The sequence below is a fragment of the Miniopterus natalensis genome, chromosome 20 (assembly GCF_054644295.1).
Source record: "Miniopterus natalensis isolate mMinNat1 chromosome 20, mMinNat1.hap1, whole genome shotgun sequence".
Classification (NCBI taxonomy): domain Eukaryota; kingdom Metazoa; phylum Chordata; class Mammalia; order Chiroptera; family Miniopteridae; genus Miniopterus; species Miniopterus natalensis.
The window spans coordinates 26269233-26289472 of NC_142100.1; the positions used below are offsets into that span (position 1 = coordinate 26269233).

General features: G+C 55.4%; 2 protein-coding genes across 4 annotated transcripts in view; one reads left to right on the plus strand and one right to left on the minus strand.

Annotated features, from left to right (window-relative positions):
• Positions 1-8015, plus strand: part of DNAH10 (dynein axonemal heavy chain 10) — a 74634-nt gene extending 66619 nt beyond the window's left edge. For both annotated transcript variants that reach the window (XM_087828624.1, XM_016203131.2), the window contains 13 exons: positions 242-396; positions 1347-1501; positions 1774-1957; positions 2570-2770; positions 3443-3652; positions 3752-3847; positions 4036-4207; positions 4616-4747; positions 4926-5137; positions 5224-5391; positions 6536-6716; positions 7284-7429; positions 7838-8015. In XM_087828624.1, coding sequence (XP_087684750.1) covers positions 242-396; positions 1347-1501; positions 1774-1957; positions 2570-2770; positions 3443-3652; positions 3752-3847; positions 4036-4207; positions 4616-4747; positions 4926-5137; positions 5224-5391; positions 6536-6716; positions 7284-7429; positions 7838-7984 — 2159 coding nt within the window. In that variant the 3' untranslated portion in view covers positions 7985-8015. The remainder of the gene's footprint in view (positions 1-241; positions 397-1346; positions 1502-1773; positions 1958-2569; positions 2771-3442; positions 3653-3751; positions 3848-4035; positions 4208-4615; positions 4748-4925; positions 5138-5223; positions 5392-6535; positions 6717-7283; positions 7430-7837) is intronic.
• Positions 8016-8928: 913 nt separating this feature from the next.
• Positions 8929-19986, minus strand: CCDC92 (coiled-coil domain containing 92). 2 transcript variants are annotated; one of them, XM_087828726.1, is made up of 4 exons: positions 19924-19986; positions 11010-11156; positions 10455-10496; positions 8929-10241 (listed from the first exon to the last, which is right to left on the minus strand). In XM_087828726.1, the coding sequence occupies exons 2-4, from the start codon at positions 11137-11139 to the stop codon at positions 9469-9471; spliced, it is 945 nt and encodes a 314-aa protein (XP_087684852.1). In that variant the 5' UTR covers positions 11140-11156; positions 19924-19986; the 3' UTR covers positions 8929-9468. The 2 variants fall into 2 exon arrangements, with proteins under 2 accessions (XP_087684852.1, XP_016058672.1); XM_016203186.2 differs by lacking the exon at positions 19924-19986 and adding an exon at positions 12128-12607.
• Between the last annotated feature and the right edge of the window lie 254 nt (positions 19987-20240).

The window sequence follows — 20240 nt, forward strand, 5'->3', positions numbered from 1 at the left end:
ATGGAGCCACCACTCCTTTCCTGACAGCTGCCTTGGGGCTGGAAGACACTCTGAGCAGCTGGCAGAACCGCAGGCGGGGACATGGGAAGCCTGCGCTGCCTCCTCTCTCCAGGCCCCCTTTTCTAGTGGGTTTTCCCCAAAAGTGTGGGAAGTCCAAGTGCAGAGCTGCCTGCTCACTCCCAAGAGCTGCCTGCTCCTGGTACGCTGGCCGGCTGCTGATTTCCTCTCCCGCTGTGATTAGGAAACATTTCCCTGGAGAAGAGCAAACGGAAGAAGCCCTGTGCATGGCTGCCCGACCAGGGCTGGGAGGACATCATGCTTTTGTCAGAGGTGTTCCCAGACTACTTTGGGAGTCTCCCCGATGATGTTGAGAAGCATCCAGCCATCTGGCAGGAGGTGAGCTCCCATTTTCCCCCTCCTTCCATGTGTCCAGCCTCCAGACTGAAACTGCAGCCTCACCCCTTGTGGGTGCAAAGATATTCCTGTGAGCGATCCATTCAGAGTGTAGTCAGTGCCCTCTTGTTGCCTGGATGGAAGTCGTCTTTGCGCAGTTCAGCTAGCTGTATGGGAGAGCCACCCATCTGGCCATCCATCTGTCCATGCATTCATCTGTCTGTCCATCTGTCCTTTCACCCATCCACCCACCCATCCACCCCCCCCTATCTACCCATCCACCCATCCACCCACCCGTCCACCCACCCACCCACCCATCCACCCATCCACCCACCCATCCACCCATCCACCCACCCATCTATCCACGCATCCACCCATCCACTCATCCACACATCCACCCATCCACCCACCCATCCATCCACCCACCCACCCAGCCACCCACCCACCCATGTACCTACCCATCCACCCATCCGCCCGCCCATCCATCCATCCATCCCTTCCTCCTTCCCTCCCTCCCTCCGTCCGTCCGTCCGTCCCTCCATCCATCCATCCATCCATCCATCCATCCATCCATCCATCCATCCATCCGCCTGCCCTCCCGCCCGCCCACCCATCCATTCACCCACCCATCCATTCACCCACCCACCCACTCACTCATCCATCCATCTACCCACTCATTCATCCATCCAGCTTCTAAGAACTACTTACTGAGCATCCACCATGGGTCATGTCTCTTGATGGCCACTGGCACTCAACAGTGACTAAGACTCAGACCTCCCCTTCCTGAAGTGCATAGTTTGGGTTAGAAAATGACAGCTCTGACCAGCAGTGGCCGTGATGCTCATACTTCTGTAGATTTTATCCCTTCACAGCGGCTTTTGGGACCTCCATGTGAAAATGGGGGCACATCACCACATAGTTGACGCCACCTGAATGCCCTTTGCTCTTCCCAGTGGTATGACCTGGATTCGCTTGAGGAGTTCCCGTTCCCCTTGGGCTATGACAAGAGCATCACTCCTTTCCAGAAGTTGCTCATCTTGCGCTGTTTCCGTGTTGACCGGGTGTACCGGGCCGTGACCGACTATGTGACTGTGACCATGGGGGAGAAGTAGGTGGTGCTTCTGTGTGCTTGGCCCTCCTGTGGGGCCATCCCCACCTGCAGGGGACTGTCACAGCCCCGTCGCTCAGAAGTTCACCCCCAGCATGTGGGATGTGCACAGATGCTGGATTCTAATATGGGGTGGGTGGAGCAAAGAGCTCCAGAGAGGGATGGTTCCAGGTGGTGGACACAGGAGAGTGCCTGGTAAGATGGGCCATCCCTCAGCCTGGAGCTGGTCTCCCAGGAGCCTCCTAAATCAGAGGGCACGGTCCTCTCTCCAGGTATGTGCAGCCCCCGATGATCAGCTTTGAGACCATCTTTGAGCAGAGCACCCCAAACTCACCCATTGTGTTCATCCTGAGCCCCGGCTCTGACCCTGCCAGTGACCTCATGAAGTTAGCCGAGCACAGTGGTTTTGGGGGAAACCGCCTCAAATTCCTTGCCATGGGTCAAGGCCAAGAAAAGGTAGGTTGTTGGAAGGAATAGCTCTGACTTCAGGTGAGGTCCCCGGCCTCTGTTAAGAAGGAGTTAGCACCTGGTTCTAAGCCAGCGGGGCCACTGCACATAGGAGCTCCAGGTACTCTGTCTGCAGAGCCATCAGCACCCACGAGGATGGCAGTGGGTTTAGGAACAGTGGCTCTAGGTCCCACATCTGCAGTCAGCAGCCCAGCCGTGCATGGTCAGCGAGTGCTGCTCTTTTCAGAGCCCTTGCTCACCATCACCTCCTTCTGCCCCTGCAACACCCCGAGGCCTTGTGGGTCAGGGTGGTCATTGCCCCAGGGGCAGGGCAAAGGGAGTGGTCAGGGAACAGGTGCACTGTGTCGGAGAAGCTGGGGCTTTGTGGGCCAGTCCGAGGGAGGCCATTGAGGGAGGCCCGGATGCTCCCCCAGCTCCCAGCCATGACCAGCCCAGCGCACGGGGGCACTGAAGGAATTCTAAAAGACTGTTCCTTCGAAGGCTCCGTCTATAGCTCCCGGATCTCCAGCTTCTGATGGAGTTGGGGCCTGGAGTGGGTCCCTGGGAGAGCCCGGGGCTGGTGGGGCCCAGGACCCCAACCCTTCTCTTCCATCGGTGCAGGTGGCTCTGCAGCTGCTGGAGACAGCGGTGGCTCGGGGGCAGTGGCTGATGCTGCAGAACTGCCATCTCCTGGTCAGGTGGCTGAAGGACCTGGAGAAGTCCCTGGAGAGGATCACCAAGCCCCACCCTGACTTCCGCCTGTGGCTCACCACGGACCCCACCAAGGGCTTCCCTATCGGGATCCTGCAGAAGTCCTTGAAGGTCTGGTTTCAGGATGGACACCGGCATCCCACTGCCCAGTCCCTCAGCTCATTGTTTGCTGTGTGTGCGTGTATGCTTGTGTCTAGAAATAAACTTAGGCAGTGGCTGGACACCCCTTCCCAATTCCCTCCCTCCCTTGTCAGAGATAAGCACTGTTCTAAATTGGTGACAGTCTCAGGTGACAGGAACGACTCCTAGGCCCATCTTTACCCCCTTCTGCATGTAACCAAAACAGAGCCTAGGTTAGTTTATACGGACTTAACTTCTAACACTAGGCCCACCCCAGCCTGCAGTCCTCCAGAGGTCTGTGCAGAAGCTTTGAGTGGTTTACATGCCCATTTAACTTGCAGAGAATTTTTTGGAAAGGTTTTGTCACCTGTTCCTGGGGCAAGTAGAGGGAAAACATAGCTCCTTCCATTTTACGTTTGAGGATCCCCAACCCAGTTCAGGAGGTTGAAGAACCTTCTCAGGTCATTTGCTGAGCAAGCAACAGAGCTTCTGAGAAGAGAGTCCAGTTCCTTAAGTTCTCCTGGGCCCTTAACAAGAGACAGTTGCTGTTCAAGGAAGAGGATGGATGGCTGCTGATGACAAAGGGGCAGCCAGGAAGTCTCCACATCGCACGCTCTTCGGAGCTCTGTGGCTTTCCTCACCACCCATCTCCTCCCCTGGCAGGTTGTCACGGAGCCACCCAACGGGCTGAAGCTCAACATGCGAGCCACATACTTCAAGATCTCGCCCGAGATGCTGGACCAATGCCCTCACCCCGCATTTAAGCCCCTGGTCTACGTACTAGCCTTCTTCCATGCCGTGGTGCAGGAGCGGAGGAAGTTCGGGAAGATCGGCTGGAACGTCTACTATGACTTCAACGAGTCTGACTTCCAGGTGAGGGAGGGCAGAGGGGCTCCTGCTCCCCTCCTCACGGGGCGGAATGTGATGACATCAGGGGTTCAGTACAACTGAGCCACCTCCTCCTCTTTCAAGGTCTGCATGGAAATTCTGAACACGTACTTAACCAAAGCCTTCCAGCAGCACAACTCTCGGATCCCGTGGGGCAGCCTCAAGTACCTAATTGGAGAGGTAGGAGTGTCGTAGGGGGCCCTCCATTGCTGCCTCCTGGGGCTGGAGCAGGGCTGTGGCCTGGTGCCCTTGAACATGACAGCTGTCCCGTGGCCTGCATGTGGCTCAAAAGTGGCTGCTGCTGCTTTGGTTGGTTGGTTTTGCTTGTTTCCTGGGTACATAGCCTCTGGCTCACACCTGTCACTCAGGTCATGTATGGAGGACGAGCCATCGACAGCTTCGATCGGCGCATCCTGACCATCTACATGGACGAGTACCTGGGGGACTTTATCTTCGACACCTTCCAGCCCTTCCACTTCTTCCGGAACAAGGAGGTGGACTATAAGATCCCTGCAGGCGACATGAAGGAGAGCTTTGTTGGTGAGCTTCCTCGGACATCATGGCATATTTCAAGTCTCTCTCCTCAGGGCCTACACATTTCAGCAGCTCTGTGTACTTGGTTGGCCTGAGGGCTCTTTGGTCCCTTTGCGTGGGGGGCTCCTGGCTGGTGGGTGTGGCCTGTCACAGGGCTGTTCCCAGCTTCGGAGCTGACGGAGCTTGTTTAGATTTCTGGTCCTGGAATGATGGCAGATAGGTCAGATTCTGCCTGGAGGAACAGGGTGGCTCCCTCGAAGCTCACTGAGCTGTTTTTGTAAAAGATGGACACAGAGCTGGATGGGGCATGCTGGGGAAAAATTTTAACTGAAAACGTGTCACTAAGCAGTGGAAGTTAGTCTTCAGTGTCCAAAACCGAGGGTGGCAGTGGTGTGACCTGTTGCCTGATTGTAGAAGCCATCGAGGCCCTCCCGCTGGCCAACACACCTGAGGTGTTCGGTCTTCATCCCAATGCTGAGATTGGGTATTACACTCAGGCCGCTCGGGACATGTGGACTCACCTGCTGGAGGTGCAGCCTCAGACAGGTAAGCCTACTGAGAGGAGCGGGTTCATTGAGGCCAAGGGGTGTGGGCACAAAGTTCTGCTGTGACCCCTAGAGTTTCCACATCTGATGCTGATGTGTTTCCGAACCCCAGAGGGCTCAAGGTGCCCCAGCCCCATGCTCCAGTGACATGCTCCCCCTCACAAGTGTCCCATTCTTAGGGGAATCAAGCAGTGGCATCAGCCGAGACGATTACATCGGCCAGGTGGCCAAGGATATAGAAAACAAGATGCCCAAGGTCTTCGACCTGGACCTAGTGAGGAAGCACCTCGGGCTGGGCATCTCCCCCACATCAGTGGTGCTCCTGCAGGAGCTGGAGCGTTTCAACAAGCTTGTCGTCCGCATGTCCCGGTCCCTGGCCGAGCTGCAGAGGGTGAGCGCCCTGGCGAACAGGTTCCCACCTCCATGTGGAGCCTGGCGTTCTCATCACCTGGCCCTCGCTCTCATTTTTTTCCGCAGGCCCTGGCCGGGGAAGTGGGCATGAGCAGCGAGTTAGACGATGTCGCCAGGTCTCTGTTTATCGGGCATATCCCTCACATCTGGAGGAAGCTTGCCCCGGACACCCTCAAGTCCCTTGGGAACTGGATGCTCTACTTCCTGCGGCGGTACAGCCAGTACACGTCCTGGGTAAGGGAGGGGTCGCTGGTTTAGGTGTGGCCTGGACCCCCTGCTGCGGCCACCTCTCCTGACCCCCCACCCCTGCCTGCTCCCCAGTGCCGAGCCCTGTTAGTGGTTGACCAGGTGCTCCTGAAATGGTCTCTGACTCTCCAAGTGTCTCTGTATCTGCTCCTTTTCATTTTTGTTTTTGAGACTTGTGAAGCACACTACACACAGGTTGGCTTACTCACCTGAAAGCCTGTGTTGGCAACTGTTCCATCTGAGCACCTCTAGACCCACCTCATTCTTTTGGGAGTACTCCATTTTACAGGCGCCCCACGCCCTTCCTGCTATGGGTGTCTAGGTGGCTACCATTGGGGTTTCCTTTTCTTTCCTTTGGCCGGTACAGGCCACAGCCCAGGGCACGTGTGTTTGGTGGTCACGTGAGTCTGTCCGTGGTTCGTTTCTGAGTGGAGAGCTGGGTCAGAGTGTGGGCTCTCTGTTCTAAATTCTGGGAGCTCTCACCTGGAGAAGGTGAAACCAGAGCCCATGAGGGCGATCACTGCCTCACCTCTCCCCAGCACCATGTGGGTTCATGTTTTGAATCTTTTCTCCCTGGGGGGTAAACAGGGACACATAACTGTCTGGATGTGCGTGTCTTTGACTATGGTGAGGCCGAGTGTATTTTACATTTCCTGTTACTTTTCCTGTGAATTGTCTTTTTGTGTTTTGGTTTCATTTTTGTCGAATTCTTCATCTTTTAAAGCTAATTTCTCAGAGTTCTTTGCATGTCAGGGAAATTGGCCCCTTGTCTGCCAGCCTGTCCCATGTCTTTTGACTTTGTGGTGTTTTTTCCAGAGGACCGTTTGACATTTTCACAGTCACATATATCAGCCTTTGCTTTTATGGCTTCTGGATTTTGTATTCTTTGCTCCAAGGTTATGACAACATTCATTGGAGATGTGATCTGGTACTTTCGTGGTTTTATTTTTTTATATCTAAATCTTTGCTTCATCTGGAATTGGGCATTCCAGCTTGCTTTTCCCAGATGGGCTACCAGCTGTCCCAGCCTCATTTCTCTGCTGTTAATGTGAACTATGTCTTTTAACGTGAACTCAGTGTGCTGTCAGCTTGGACCTGGCATTGCACAGTAGCTGCCCTTCCTTCTCTGCAGGCCACGGAGGGCGAGCCCAGCGTGATGTGGCTCTCAGGGCTACAGGTCCCGGAATCCTACCTCACGGCCCTGGTGCAGGCCACCTGCCGGAGAAACAGCTGGCCCCTGGACCGCTCCACCCTGTTCACGCAGGTGACCAAGTTCCAAGATGCGGACGAAGTGACGGAGAGGGCAGGACAAGGTGCAGGCGTCCCCCGTGGGCCCACAGCCTCTCGTGTCCCTGAGTTATGCTGCTGCACACGCCGGCTATGTCTGTGCGCTGTCCACGTCTCCCATCTCTGAGGGGAGCACATACGTCTCCTCCAGCTTCTCCTTGGAGACCTGGGTGGTGTTGGGAGTCCTGAACCGTGCTTACCCTGCTGGTTTGTGTGAAATGGGCTCTTGGGTCAGAATTAGATTTTCAAAGAACTGGATCACCGGCTGGCTTCCCGGGAAACCCCGAGGGGCCCAGGGCGCGGGAGGCAGAGGGGTGATAGGCTAGACTGGAACCGTTAAATTAGGCTGTAGCTTCCCATGCCTTCGACACTGGTCATGACCGTGCAGAATGCAGCCAGAAACTGCTGTCTCCCGGGCGGCTGTGTCTCCGCCAGGGGATGTTCACCTGCAAGTGCAGAAGCCTCCTAAGCTCTGAGGGAACTGATTCATGGTGAAGGCTCAGGAATGCTCAGGGTTTGTCCGACACATATGCCTATGAGAGCAGAATGACCAAGGCCTCTGTGTAACCCAGGTTCCTTCCTGGCTCCTCCAGGCTGCTTTGTGTCAGGACTGTACCTAGAAGGTGCCGACTGGGACATAGAAAGAGGCTGCCTCATCAAGAGCAAGCCCAAGGTGCTGGTGGTTGACCTGCCCATCCTGAAGATCATCCCCATCGAAGCCCATCGCCTCAAACTGCAGGTGGGAGGCTGCCCCTCTCATTTGCCCTTCCCCTTCCCCCTGTAGTTATAAGCGAGGAAAATGCACACACACACTCGTGTATGCGGACTTCGGCAAGTGGCGGGTTCAGGTTCAGGAGCCGGGGTCCAGGCAATGTCAGGGGAGACTATTGGCTGCCCATACGGTTGTGTGGGCAGTGCCTGAGTCAGTCCGCCTGGAGCGAGCAGCAGCCTCCTGCTGTGTCTGGTCTGGGTCCTCTGAACACATGTCCACGCTAAGGTAGTGGAGGATTGCTCTGCAGTCACGGCCATGTGTTTGCATAGACGCAGCCTCGTGGGGGGCCCACTTCTCTGAGCACTGAAGTCAAGGCTAAGAGTGCCAGGCTCTCCCTCTGTCCGCGGGGACTTCCCACGTGCCTTTCCTTTGCAGAACACCTTCCGGACGCCTGTCTACACCACCTCCACCAGGAGGAACGCCATGGGGGTTGGCTTGGTGTTTGAAGCCGATCTCTTTACCACGAAGCACATTTCTCACTGGGTGCTGCAAGGGGTGTGCCTCACCCTGAACTCCGACTGACCCTCGCCACAGGGACCTGTGTAGACCTGTCCAGTCCACTGGCATTTCTTGGGGCCTCTCAAGAGGCAGGAGGGGGAGTGACAACAATTTTCCTTACATTTGAAATCAGCCATTTTAACCTGTTTCCACATAAATTAACCTGCATGGTTTTGTTTTTGAAGTTTTGGTTTTTTTTGAGTAAATCCTGAAGGACGGTTCTGAGACGCTGAGGTGTCTTCCTCCTCAGAGGAAACACTTGGTTAGGAGACGTGCCTGGCATGTCACTGACAGTGAGGACGCTAATGCACATTTTCAAAGGCATGTATGTGATGATCCAGGTGTTTCAGCAGCTGCCCCTTTGGGGCAAGAGCTGTTGGCTGAGGTGTGGGACAGAAGCCCCAGGCTGCCGGGCTGGGTTAGGCAGAGCCCCATTCCCTGGGCCAGTGTCACCCGCAGTCACTCCATCCCCCCCGGAATCCTCTGGCCTCCTGCGTGTGGGTGGGGCTGTTGAGCTTGGTGTTTAACTCCTGTGTGAGCTCCTACCCTGCCTTGCCTGGTCTGTGTGGGGTTGGGTATAGACTTACAACTTCCAGGACCAGGGGCCACTGGGGTCCCTTCCACCTTCTGCACACTGCAGGGCCAGCCTGGACCCCTGGCCAAGCCGACTAGAGGTGAGGAACAGCTTCACTCTGCAAGGCAGGGGCAGGGCTAAGCGCTCGCACAGGGCGGGGCCCGTCACGGCAAACAGCCTTTGCCAAAACCTCAGCAGCACAGAACATTCTAAGGGGTAGGGGTAGCTCTGGGCAGCAGGAGAGAACAGGGAACTCATCTTTCCGGAAGTGAGCCCCCTACACACCCCTCCCACGGGCTGTGTCCCTGAGTGAGCTCAGGCCCCACTATGTCTCTCCCTCCCAGTTTCCTCCCTCCCTTGGCTGGTTTAATAAAAGACACAAAACAGAAAGGAGGCAGGTTTAGAAAATAAAGTTTGTTGGGATCTTGAACATTTTGGATAAAACAAAAAATATGAACACACATTCAGGTTGTGGTGATATGAGAAGTAACATCATCTTATTTAGCTCCTGTGACATACACATACACCTGCTTGTCCGGCACTGCCCTGGGGAAGATGTGTCAGGAGGTCACGGGGTCTCAGGAGGGAGCAAGGTGCCTGGGAATACGTGTGGCTCCACCTTGGTAATGAGCGTGGCTATCTGACCTTATTAACGCTGATCAGCGGTGCAGCCTGCGGCCCTCATGGGGCAGGGTAAGAAGCAAGCCATTCGCACAAGCGTTTGGCCACAGCAGTTAGTAAACAGGTATCTGCAGCAGGGACAAGGTCACATTTTGGTGTCAGTAAAACAGCAAGTGGAGGGGGAGGGAATAATCTGTCGACAGGTTTGAAAACACTTGGCATGCATGGAAACTTAAAAAAAAAAGGCAGATGGATGAGTCTTCCTGGTGGTGGTCACAGTGCGTGGACAGCTGAGGGCGGGGCGCCCGCAGGCTCACACAGTTCTGTCCGTCCCTGAGTTCTTCCTGACGACTTTGCCGCCCTTCACCTGGTCCACCGCCAGCGTCTCCACCTCAGGCTGGGCCTGGGGCGGGGTGACGTGGTGGATGCGGTGGGCCACGCCCACATGGACCTTGTGCTGCTTCTCATGGGCTGGGCCTGGCTGCTCACTGGAGCTGCGATCAGAAGCGATGGGGGGGATGACCAGGGGCCTCTCCTTGATGAGGTGGACCTCGGCCGACTCCCTGGCCAGCAGGAACGGGGTGGGGTCGGGCATGGCATCCACCGGTTCCCGCAAAAGTAGTTTCCGGCCCTCAGCCCCAAATCTGTAGACCTCGTCAAATTCGGGGTGCAGGGGGGCCGAGAGGCTCTTTTTCATGCGGCGGCGGGGCGTCTCCGGCAGCTTGTCCCTGGGGGGGGCGGGCTTGTAGCCAGCCATCACGGGGCTCCCCGGGCTGCCATCTGAGGTTCCACTGGAGCCGAGGAGCTTCCTCTTGGTGGCATGCAGCTGGGAGGTCAGGTAGGCGATGGTGCCGGCCCGCTGCTCCAGCTCACTCGACAGCACGCTCAGCTTGTGGCTCTTCACCTTCAGCTCCTCCAGGTACCGCTTCTCCCGCTCCCTGACGGTGTTCTCCAGCACTGCAATCGCCGCGTTCTTCCGCTCCAGCTCACACAGCAGCTCCTCGTGCTCCTGCTCCTTCGCTCTCAGCTGAGCCTCCAGTTCCTCGCATCGCCTCTGCAGCTCGCTGCTCCTAGAGGGTCCATCTCCTGGAAGCACAAGTGTAGGGACCAGGCTGAGCACCCACCACAGGGCAGGAGACAAGGGGGCCTCTGGGGCCCTGCCAGCTCCTAGTTCTCTGTTTACTGTGTAAAAGAAGGCCCCCCAATTTAAAAACTGCTGAGTTCTTGGCAACTTCAGAGTTCTTGGCCTCGCCATAGCAGGAGGAGGCTGTCCTCAACCCTCCGGGAGCAAGTTCTTACCTGTCTGCTCTGAACTTTTGAGGGTCAGCTCGTACGTTAAATCTGCAAAGGAAACCACAGTGTGTTTCAGAAGCTTGGTCAGCCCTGGAAATGCAGAACCCATCAGCCAGCGAGTCCTGCCTGGACAGGTCAGGATTAGAGGCAAGTGTGAGAGCAGCGGAAGCTGGTGGCGGCCACCCTCCTTACCAGAGGTCAGAGGGGACCCTCCTTTCCTCTAAAACACCCCATTATCCACGACCAGCCAGCAGCTAACTCTCCTAACGTTATGCTGTGATCAGCGGTTCCAAAATGCACTGCAAGTTCTGACCACTGTATTTTTATGTGTTAAATATTTTGATGTGTTAAATTCATGATATGCCAAGGACTGCTGTAGAGCCCCCCCCCCCCCACTGTGCACACCCATTGGGCAGAGGGTGAAGGGCACATACAGTGGTCTCTGCAATGATGGGTTAACCCCAGCACCGGCCTGGTGAGCCAGCATGGCTGAAGCTGCCCTGTGACGGGCGACAGGTTCTGCTCTGCGGGAATGTACCCCCTGCCCCCGGGGCAGAGCACCTGTGCAGTGCTGCTGCAGCCGCCGGATCTCGGCGTGCAGGCCCTTCAGTGTGCCCGCGTGTTCCCGCTGCAGGAACAGGAGGTTCTTCTGTGCACTGTGCAGCTGGTTCTCCAGGTTCGCAGCCGCCATGCTGGCACGCAGATGACCTGTGGGAAACAGAGCCTGGTCACTGTCCTGGACACAGGGAGGCTGTGTCCTTCGGTTCTTGGGCAGCAGCTCCAGGGCTTCCTGACTCCAAATCCTCGCCTCTCCACTGGCCACCTCGCTCCCAGAGTCCACGACCAGTTACTCCCAAAAGACTCCCTGACCTGCTACCACCCCAGGAAAACTGGGCACCTGGGACATGGTCAACATGTCCTTGAAATGGTGTCCAAACCTGGCCAAAGTAAGGAGTCCAAGGAAAAAGTGGGTGGGACTTGGAGGGAAGCCCCCAGATTTCACAGAGCTGAGCCCCCCAACCCTTCTTGGGAACTTCCCGAGGAACCTCTCACTGCGCCACGTGGTGACTGCAGGAATCGGGAGTCTGTCTCCAGACCCTGCCCCTACCCCCTGCATGGCTTCAGCCATCAGTTGTCAGCTGCTCACTCCACTAGGAGCTCAGAGTCTCGGCCTTTACTGTAACTGGAGAAATGGGGTGAAGTCTATCAGGCCTTTGGACAAGCTACCAGAGTAACTCAGATGCCCTGCCAGCCAGGGATGAAAGTGGATTATCCTCTTATAAACAATTCCTGTAAGTGCAGAGCCCTGGACTGCACTTCCCCGATTTGCTGCGTCAGGGTCCTCGCTGTAGGAAACGCACTTTTCAAAGGCTTCAGTGTGTGGCATGTTGGCAGGACAGCTCTGGTGACGACACCCCCGGGCGCTGTCACCACCCAGGGACACCAATCACACTCTGTTATTGGGAGATCAACGGCATTTACACCCCAGCCCTGCAGCTAAGAACAGTACATACTGCAACCTTCACACACATGCTCCCGGCTTGTCCCCCGTGTGCCAGGCTCTGCTCCATGCCGGGCACCGAGGAGGCCACAGGCCAGCCTGCCAAGTTGGGGGTTTCACCAGGGAATATGAGGCCTTCAGTGCCCAAGAGCCGTTGTTTCCCCGGCTCGCCACTCACTTCACGGGCAGCCTCAAAGCAGACACGAGGCATGGAAACCACAAAGGCTTCGCCCAGCACTGACAGTACCAAGGGAGGTGAGGCCACACCTGCCCCTCACCAGCCACAGTGCGGGCATCTCGACGGTGGAGGACCTGCTGCACAGCGACCCTGATCGTGGTGCGGATGCTGAGCCACAAACACGCTTTCTTCCTGTGGGAAACGCACTGGGTGTTACACTTCTGTTAATTTACCGTTCACTCTGTACGTTCAGAAAATTCTATAGAGATGGGCCTCGGGCGGGGAGGATGCTAACACCATCTCCCACGACAACACGCTTTCAGTGCAGGGTCTGACCTGTAGCAGAGTGAGGACAGTGTTCTCCTCCTAATTTGAAAGTAATGTCCTCTCCTGCCTTTCGAGGCATCAGTGTGCAGACAGCGACGACATGATTTTATTTATGGGCCGTCTCCCACGTCCGCGAGTGCTCGGCCATCACTCACGCCGGCTGAGTGTTCTCACCCTCCCCCCAAGGAAAAGCAGCACGTACACCGAGCAGCACCGTCTGCTGGGCCGCTGTCAGCCCTGCCATCCTCTCCCCCCGCACCAGCCACGCCCCTCCCAATGCGGCATCTGCACACTTCGTTCCCGTCTGCAAGGTTCTTGGCTCACCGCCCCGGCCCCCGCCCCGTGACCTGCCCTCCGAACCCCTTATGTACAGGCCGCCTAGCGGCGCCGCGTGGAGCTCCCAGAGAGAACCGCGAGAGCTGCGCTGCGTTAGTCGGGCAGCCCAGCCCGCGGCAGCACCGATCAGAACCTGACCTCACCCACGGCCTGGCGCACCAGCAGCATCCCAGAGCACCGCAGAGCACCCCAAACCTCTTTTCTCAGGCTGAAGGGAACAGAGCTGCTTTGATGGGAAAGGCTCTCACTAAAAAATGGGAAATGTCTGTTCCCATCAAAGGTACACTTTTCCTTTCGCTACACACAAAGCTCACGGAAACAAGGTAGTAATTTCAGTGCCTGAGAAAATAGCACACGGCACTCACATGGTGGCTGTGAAGTAGCTACAAGGAGCTATTTGAAGCTATTTCAGGTCCTGGCCATGAATAAGGCAGTGCCCATTCACACTGGGTGCTCCCATGCCACAGACCACCCCACAGCCAGAGCGCCCGCTGCCCCTTCTGCCTCTGAGGGGTGCGTGGCCCTCAGCAGGCGGCAGCATCTCAGCAGTCGTGGCTCTCGCGTGGGGCTTCCTGTGCTGCCTGGTGTCCTGCAGCCGAGGCACCGCCATCGGAAGGGAAGGCTGGCCGGGGACAAAGGCAGCGGGCGTGGTGATGAACTGTAAGAAGCGATTCCTGGCAGGGAGACGGTTTTCCAAGCAGATCTGTGGACTCAAAATGCTGAGCATGGAAGAAACATTCGAATCGGCTGTGCCGACACCTCTTTATGCTGAGGAGAAATGGAGGCACCAGGACAGCACAGCGGGATGGACGAGCGGAACGAACGGGCTCTTGAGGGGCCGGACTGTGTTTGGGGTTAAATCTGAAGGCTGCCTTGTCGCCTAAATCACGGTATCTAACTCACAGGCTTATTTTAAGTGCTAAATGCAATCACTTATGGCTCAATAAATGTTAGCTCTATTATTTTATGTGACTGTCAGTCCACAGTTACATAAATATACCTCCAAAGTGTTTACTTAGACATACACTAGGGTACTTCCTGAGCACATCTGAGTGTGGAAATGAACTATCCAATGTATTCCAGTCCCTTCTAAAGAGGGAAACATGAAAGCAAACAGAAGCATTTTCTGCTGGCCCTTATCTCCCATTTCCACTGGAGAGGAGCCATTCAGGGAGGCAAACGGAGCCGGGCAGGGCAAGGTGCCCTAAGGGACAGCAAAACCTACTTCTTACTCTGAAACAATCTATACGACTTCACAAGCAGCAAAAAAAACACAAAAACGGTCTGAGGCTAACTAGGCCATCACTTCTGAGTCTAAGACCCGCTTTTAGAAGGAAGGAAACTTCCAGTCTCTGAAAACGAATACTGACGTTGTTCTGAACTCACAACAGTCTTGGTTAAAGTTGCAGGACCCTGGAATCTCTCTCTGCACACGTATTTAAGAAATTCAACTAGTAATTACTGAGAATCCCCAATAATCATGGCGCCAAGACAAAGGACGTCATCTCAAGAAAGCATAGCGTCCAACAATCAACACAGAAGCATCCTGGTAAAGAGAATGCGCACCACTGCAGAGTGGAATATCACATCTAACTACACAAGTGGATTCAAAAATCTAGAAGGATCTACACAAAGCATTGCAAGCATTTGTCTCTAGAGGAACTGTGGGTGATTTTTGTTTTTTTTTAAATTCTATTTTGGTGTAACCCAGAGCTGCTATAATGTGGAACCTATATTACTTTATAGTCAGGAAAAAATTATAAAGCGATTTCTCTCAAAAAAGAGAATCATTACCCACTGGCAAAGTGGCACCCTGTTTTAATTGTTCTGTTCCAGGGCAGTCGGGGGCTGCTGAAACTCTGGATAGCTCGCCAGAACCAAAGATAAGTGGGGGGCAGTCTTCACAAAGTAACAACTTAGTGCCCCCAAGATATGCAGAAAACGGTCATGACGCACCCTGCCGTCATAATCCCACCCTGCACGCATTGCCCATTCCTGTAATTCTCTGACATCATCCATCGTGAAATACAAGGCCCATCAGCCACTCTTTAGAGGTGGACGGCCACTTCCTTCTGAAAGAACGAACAGCCTAGCATGCGAGTTGTAATAGATGTGACCGGAGAGCCTGGCAGTTAGACGTGGAAACTCAGTATGTGGCAGTCTGGGAAGCCGCAGTCACTGGAGGCCTGCGTGATGGATTTATTAGCCTCGTTTCTCTGCAGTCTCATTATCTCAGACTTTAAGAGATTCTATTTAAAAACCATGTACAAGGTCTGTGCGCTGGCAGAGGTGGCTCAGCCCTTCCATGTGAGTCTCTCAAGAAGAAAGCAAGTCTGTTTCAGGTTGTCTAAAGGTGTCTCTCAGTGGCTGTGCAGGCTGAAAGGGGCAAGTGCACCAGCTCACTGCTCTGAAATCACGTGGTGCCTCTGGGAATGCCCTGGGCCTCCTGGGAAACTGGGTGATGTAAGACACAGAAGGCCCACACCCTGCGGCAGACCCCAGCTCAGGAGGCAGGAGCACTGGCACCCGACTCCTGACCAGAACAGAGTCAGCTCAGCCCCTGCTACTTCAGAGAGTCTTAGAGGCTCCTTCTAGGCGAGGAGGAGGCTAAGTGGCTGGTGGGGCTGTGGTGGCCCCGCTTGGCCCTCCTCCTGCCCTTTCCTGGGCAGCCTGTGAGATGACTGCCCTCTGGGGAGCACCCAGTAGCCTCACTTCATAAGCTAGAGCTGGAAACATTTACAACTAAACAGATGTCATTTGTGAGCTTCTAACAAGCTTGTCACTTACCAAGATGATCCTGAGCCAATTCCGGGACACACAATTCTCTCAGCTCTCCACACAGACCGTTCTACATGGTGACACTTTCATCTAAATGGGACAGCTAGGAGGTTGTACCTGAGCAGTGTTCCCATCTCTACATCTGACTGTGGTGACTGCAGACCTTCACTGTTTCCAGGTTGACAACTAAAGACACAGTGACCCAAATGCCCAACTGTCTTTTCCCACCAATGAAATGGGAGACATTTCATACATCTCAGTGCTGGATGATCACTGTCTAACTTGTATTTCCCAGGCTGAGAAAACATACTTTAAAAACCTCTCTGTATGTGGCTCACCAAACAGATGAACCATTCCCCGCCCCCATTACTTTTCAGCTAGAGTGGATGGGAGAGAGAAACATCAATGAGAGACACATCGACTGCTTGCCGCCTGCACGCGCCCTGAATGGAGGCGGGGAGTGAACCCACAACCCAGGTACACGCCCTTGACCAGGAATCCAGAGCGAGACCAATGCTCTAACCACTGAGCCACACCGGCCAGGACATACCAGTATCTTTTAAGGGAGATAAACTCATCCTTTGAAGGCATTTGCCCAGGTCTTCATTTCCTGTAACTGTGTAGGGACGGCGCGAGCATGCCCACCTAAGGCTGCGTGACCTTTTGACCTTCCCGACAGAGATGATTCCCCCGTTTCCATTTCTTCTCCGTCACCTCCTGACCCATGTGGAGTAAGTCAGGCACGTTTTACTGGTCACATTTCAGGCCGACTCCCATGGAGCTCTCTCGGCTCACAATGGTTCTCTGTGATGTCAGGGAAGGAGAGCACGCCCAGAGTCCTGCCTCCGTGCTCTCCAGTGAACCGCACACTGAGTTCCAGGGGAGGGGAGAACTCCGCACACAGCCCCGCGGAGGCGTCTCTTTGAGCGAAGGGGGCACGCTGGGCTCCAGGCAAAGATGGAAGGACCAAGGGCGATGCGAGGTGTGCAGGTGCGGTGCCAGTTGTTCCAGAGCTCGCCGTGGCAACCAGACACGGACTGTGTCAGGTGCATGAGCTGTGAGTACGTTAACCCAGCAGAAAGGAAAGAAAACCACTACCAGGCAAATGACTTCATTCGTCACCTGTCAGCCACGGGAGAGCTGGGCCGTGAGCAGTAGCTGCATTTATCCTTGGGATTTGTCAAAGAATGGGGTGCAACCCAGCCTTTCCCCTCCTGTCCTTTACCCTGGGAAGGTCACTGCTTTTCACCCACACTTCTGTTGTTTTTTTTCCATTTGTACGTGGATTTTGTTTCGTTTCCCTCTTGTATGTGGTCTCAAATCTCCCACAATGGGGTTAATTATAATCCTTGGTCCTGACACACTCTTTCAGGGCCCCCCTCTTATTTAGATGCTTTAATGATAAGCACCCCATGCACCCACATGCTGGGAACTTGGGCATTCAGAGGGCCCAGATTTCCCATGTGAATCCCATATTCTTAGGTTGGGTATTTCAGCTGCTTCTGGTTGGTCCAACTCTGGCGAAGTCTCTTGGTCCATCGGGTGCCCTCAGAGCCAGTTCCTCCTCCCAGGTTTCACAATGGGCAGGATGGTCACCTGGGGCCCCCGGGGCAGACGCTTTTCTTGCTGGGTGTGGGAGAGTGTAGAGCAAGGGGTTTGGACTTGGGAACAGCTGATGCCTGTGTGTTCCCTGGGATGCTTTCCGGCAGGCTCTTCCCTGCTCCCCTACGTGTCACCGCCTGGTTTTACCTCCAGCTGCCAACATATACTTACACACCAGGCAGACACGCTGGAAAAAGTCCAGTGGAACTTACGGTCAGTGGGTAGGAGTGGATTCTTTGCTGTGAAATCTGAGTCACGTTTGAGTAATGAAATAGAAGCTGAAATGCAGAGTCACCCCTTAATCGGTATCTTTTAAAAACTCTATTCACTCTCCCAACCCACAGACTCTCAAAAGAAGGACTGATGTCATTCCTTGTTTAAGGAGAGCTTTTAAAGACTCCTCTGTCTTCATAGCAGAGGGGAATTTTCCTCTTGATTAGATGTTTATTACAGAAAACAAAAGCCACAAGAAGGAATACAAATCACATATAATTAAGAAGAGTCTTTTTAAGCAAAACACTAATGTGCAAGCACTTGGTTACCTGTGAAGCCCATACAGATGCAAAGTGGGGTTAGAATCCTCAGACCCCAGGCTGGCCTCTGCCCCAGGGAGAATCTCCCCAGCGTTCAGGTGGGCGGCTGAGGATGTCATTATGCCCATAACTGTAGGAGCCTGGTAAGAAATGAGAAAGAACCACAGTGCCCCCCAATGCAGTTCCAGGGGGACTCTGAGGCACCCCTGGGAAGGCCTCTCATGCAGCAGGGTGGGGATGCATCCTAGAAGTCACTCCTGCCCAGCGGTCACCGGTCACTGGCTTACCCAGAAACCCCACAGGGAAGGAGCAGCCCCTTCTTCCCACGGCTGGAGAGGTTCTCATCATAAGCAACTTTTGCTTTTATGTCCAAGGGAGGTCTGTCCTCCTGTAAGTATGCACTGCTCACCCTCTTCTGTACTCAGAAATTACTCCAAACATAAAATCCCTGTGCTGCACATCAGACCCTGAGTACCTGAAGACAATTAGGTCGCACTGACTTCCCTGCTCCGACCCTGCTGCAGGTTTAACATTGAAGCTGGGGATGTGAGAACTGGTGTCATTACGCCGCCTCCCTGGCTGGCTGGTCTGGGACGTGCATCTGACTTAGACGTGCACTGCACCCTCCATGTGTGAACACAAAGGCACCGAGTGGCTGCCCTTTGAAGTAATTCCATGCAGTGGACATTAATCACATCTTAGCTAATAAATGCGTGTGTCCACGATGCATTAGGAACTCTTCATGGCTGACCTTGCTCCAGATAGAACAAAGGCCCATGTCCTTTCCTTCCAGAAATAGGAGGAAATGCTTCATAATATAAAAACCACCGTTATTTAAAAGCACAGACACTGTCATTAAAGTCAGTATTGTTGCAAGTACACTCCACCAAGTCAGTAATGATGCAGACAGAGTGATGTTAACCAACAAATAACAGACGGAGGAGTTAAGACCCCAAACGAATGGCCTACCGTAAGTGAAAGAATTAATGTTTTTTAAAAAAGAAATAAAAATACCTAGTTTCCAAGAAACTCGTTTGTTAGATTGATGTATTTACATGCATGCATGACAGTAAAAATCTGATCCAGAGAGTTGTTCTGTACTTTAGATTTCAAAAGTGACTAAACTGAATTTCCTGAGTAATGCGAGCTGCAGAGGGGCGGTAACTATTTTATTTTAAGGTTTTTCAGTACTGTGCATGTTTACGTAAACACGCGTATATACACCCATATACGTATATGTCACAAGCCTTAAAACCTATCAAACACATTTCACAGAAGATGACCACTTAGCCAAAAGAGATACATAAATTCAAAAACATCTTTGGAGGTAAAAATCACTAAAATTCAATGGCAAAAAAAATGCAGGCAAATTCTTGACTGTGCAGAAAAAAAAAAAAAAAGGAATCATTTACTAAAACTATACCAACGCTCTTCATAAATAAACCTTGAACTTATAAATCTTAAAAATCGACCACCCTGGCTTTCACGCTCTTACAGGCAGGTTTCCGGGCACGGCTGGTGTTTTGTCACAGGGCCGACGACCACCTGAACTGCGGGGCGTGACTGTTTCCCCCAAGGCCGCCGCCTTTTCATTGCGGGGAGAGGGCGTCCTGCCAACTCGGAAAGCTGGGAACTGACCACGGAGGTCGGCATGGAGGGGTCGGCTGGACCCACGCGAGGAAGTGACCCACTGCGGCCGAGCCCGCGGCGCGGCTGCGCATCCGCACGGCGCTCGGTCTCCCGGACCGCACGCGCGTCGCTCGGGGAAAACCAAAGGCGCCGGCAGAGCCCCGGGGGGCGGGGGGCGCGCTCACCTGCGGGCCCCGGGGGCGGGGGGCGCGCTCACCTGCGGGCCCCGGGGGTGGGGGGCGCGCTCACCTGCGGGCCTCGGCCGCGCCGCCCAGGACCGTCCCCGAGCCCAGGGAGCGACGCGCCTTGGTCAGGCCGAGGGGCCCAGGGCCGCCTCCCGCGGGCGCCCCTGCAATGCGGCTCCGGGCCCGCGGGCCCACCAGCCCGGCCCGCAGCCTGGCCCGGAGCCCGGCAGGGCCGCCCCGCGTCGCCGGCGGGGTCGGGCGCGGCTGCTCCCCTGGGGGACACGCTCCCCCCCGCAGCCCCGGGGCCGGCCGGGCCCCCATCTCCGTGAGCTCCCGTCTCGACAGGTGCCCCGCCGCCCGCCGACCTCCCCGCGGGCCCGGCCCCGTCGCGCCCCGGGCCCCTCACCTGCGGGCGCGGCGGGCGCGGTCCTCAGGCGGCTCCCCGCCTCGGCGCGGTCCTCCGGGCGGGCGGCGGGGGCCGGCGGCCCATGGGCGGGGCCGCGGGCGGGGCTGGCTGCGGGCTCCGGCCCTGCCCGGCCCGGCCCGGCCGCCGGGAGAGGTCAGCGGGCGCCGCCCGCCCGGCGCATCTCGCCGGCTCCCCCCGAGCGCTCGCGCGGTGCACGCCGGGACGGGCCGGGCGGCGGGGCGGCGGCGGGGCCTGCGGGCCGGCGGGCGGGCGAGGCGCCGGCGCGGCGGCCGGGCTGTGTCTGCGGGGCGGGGCGG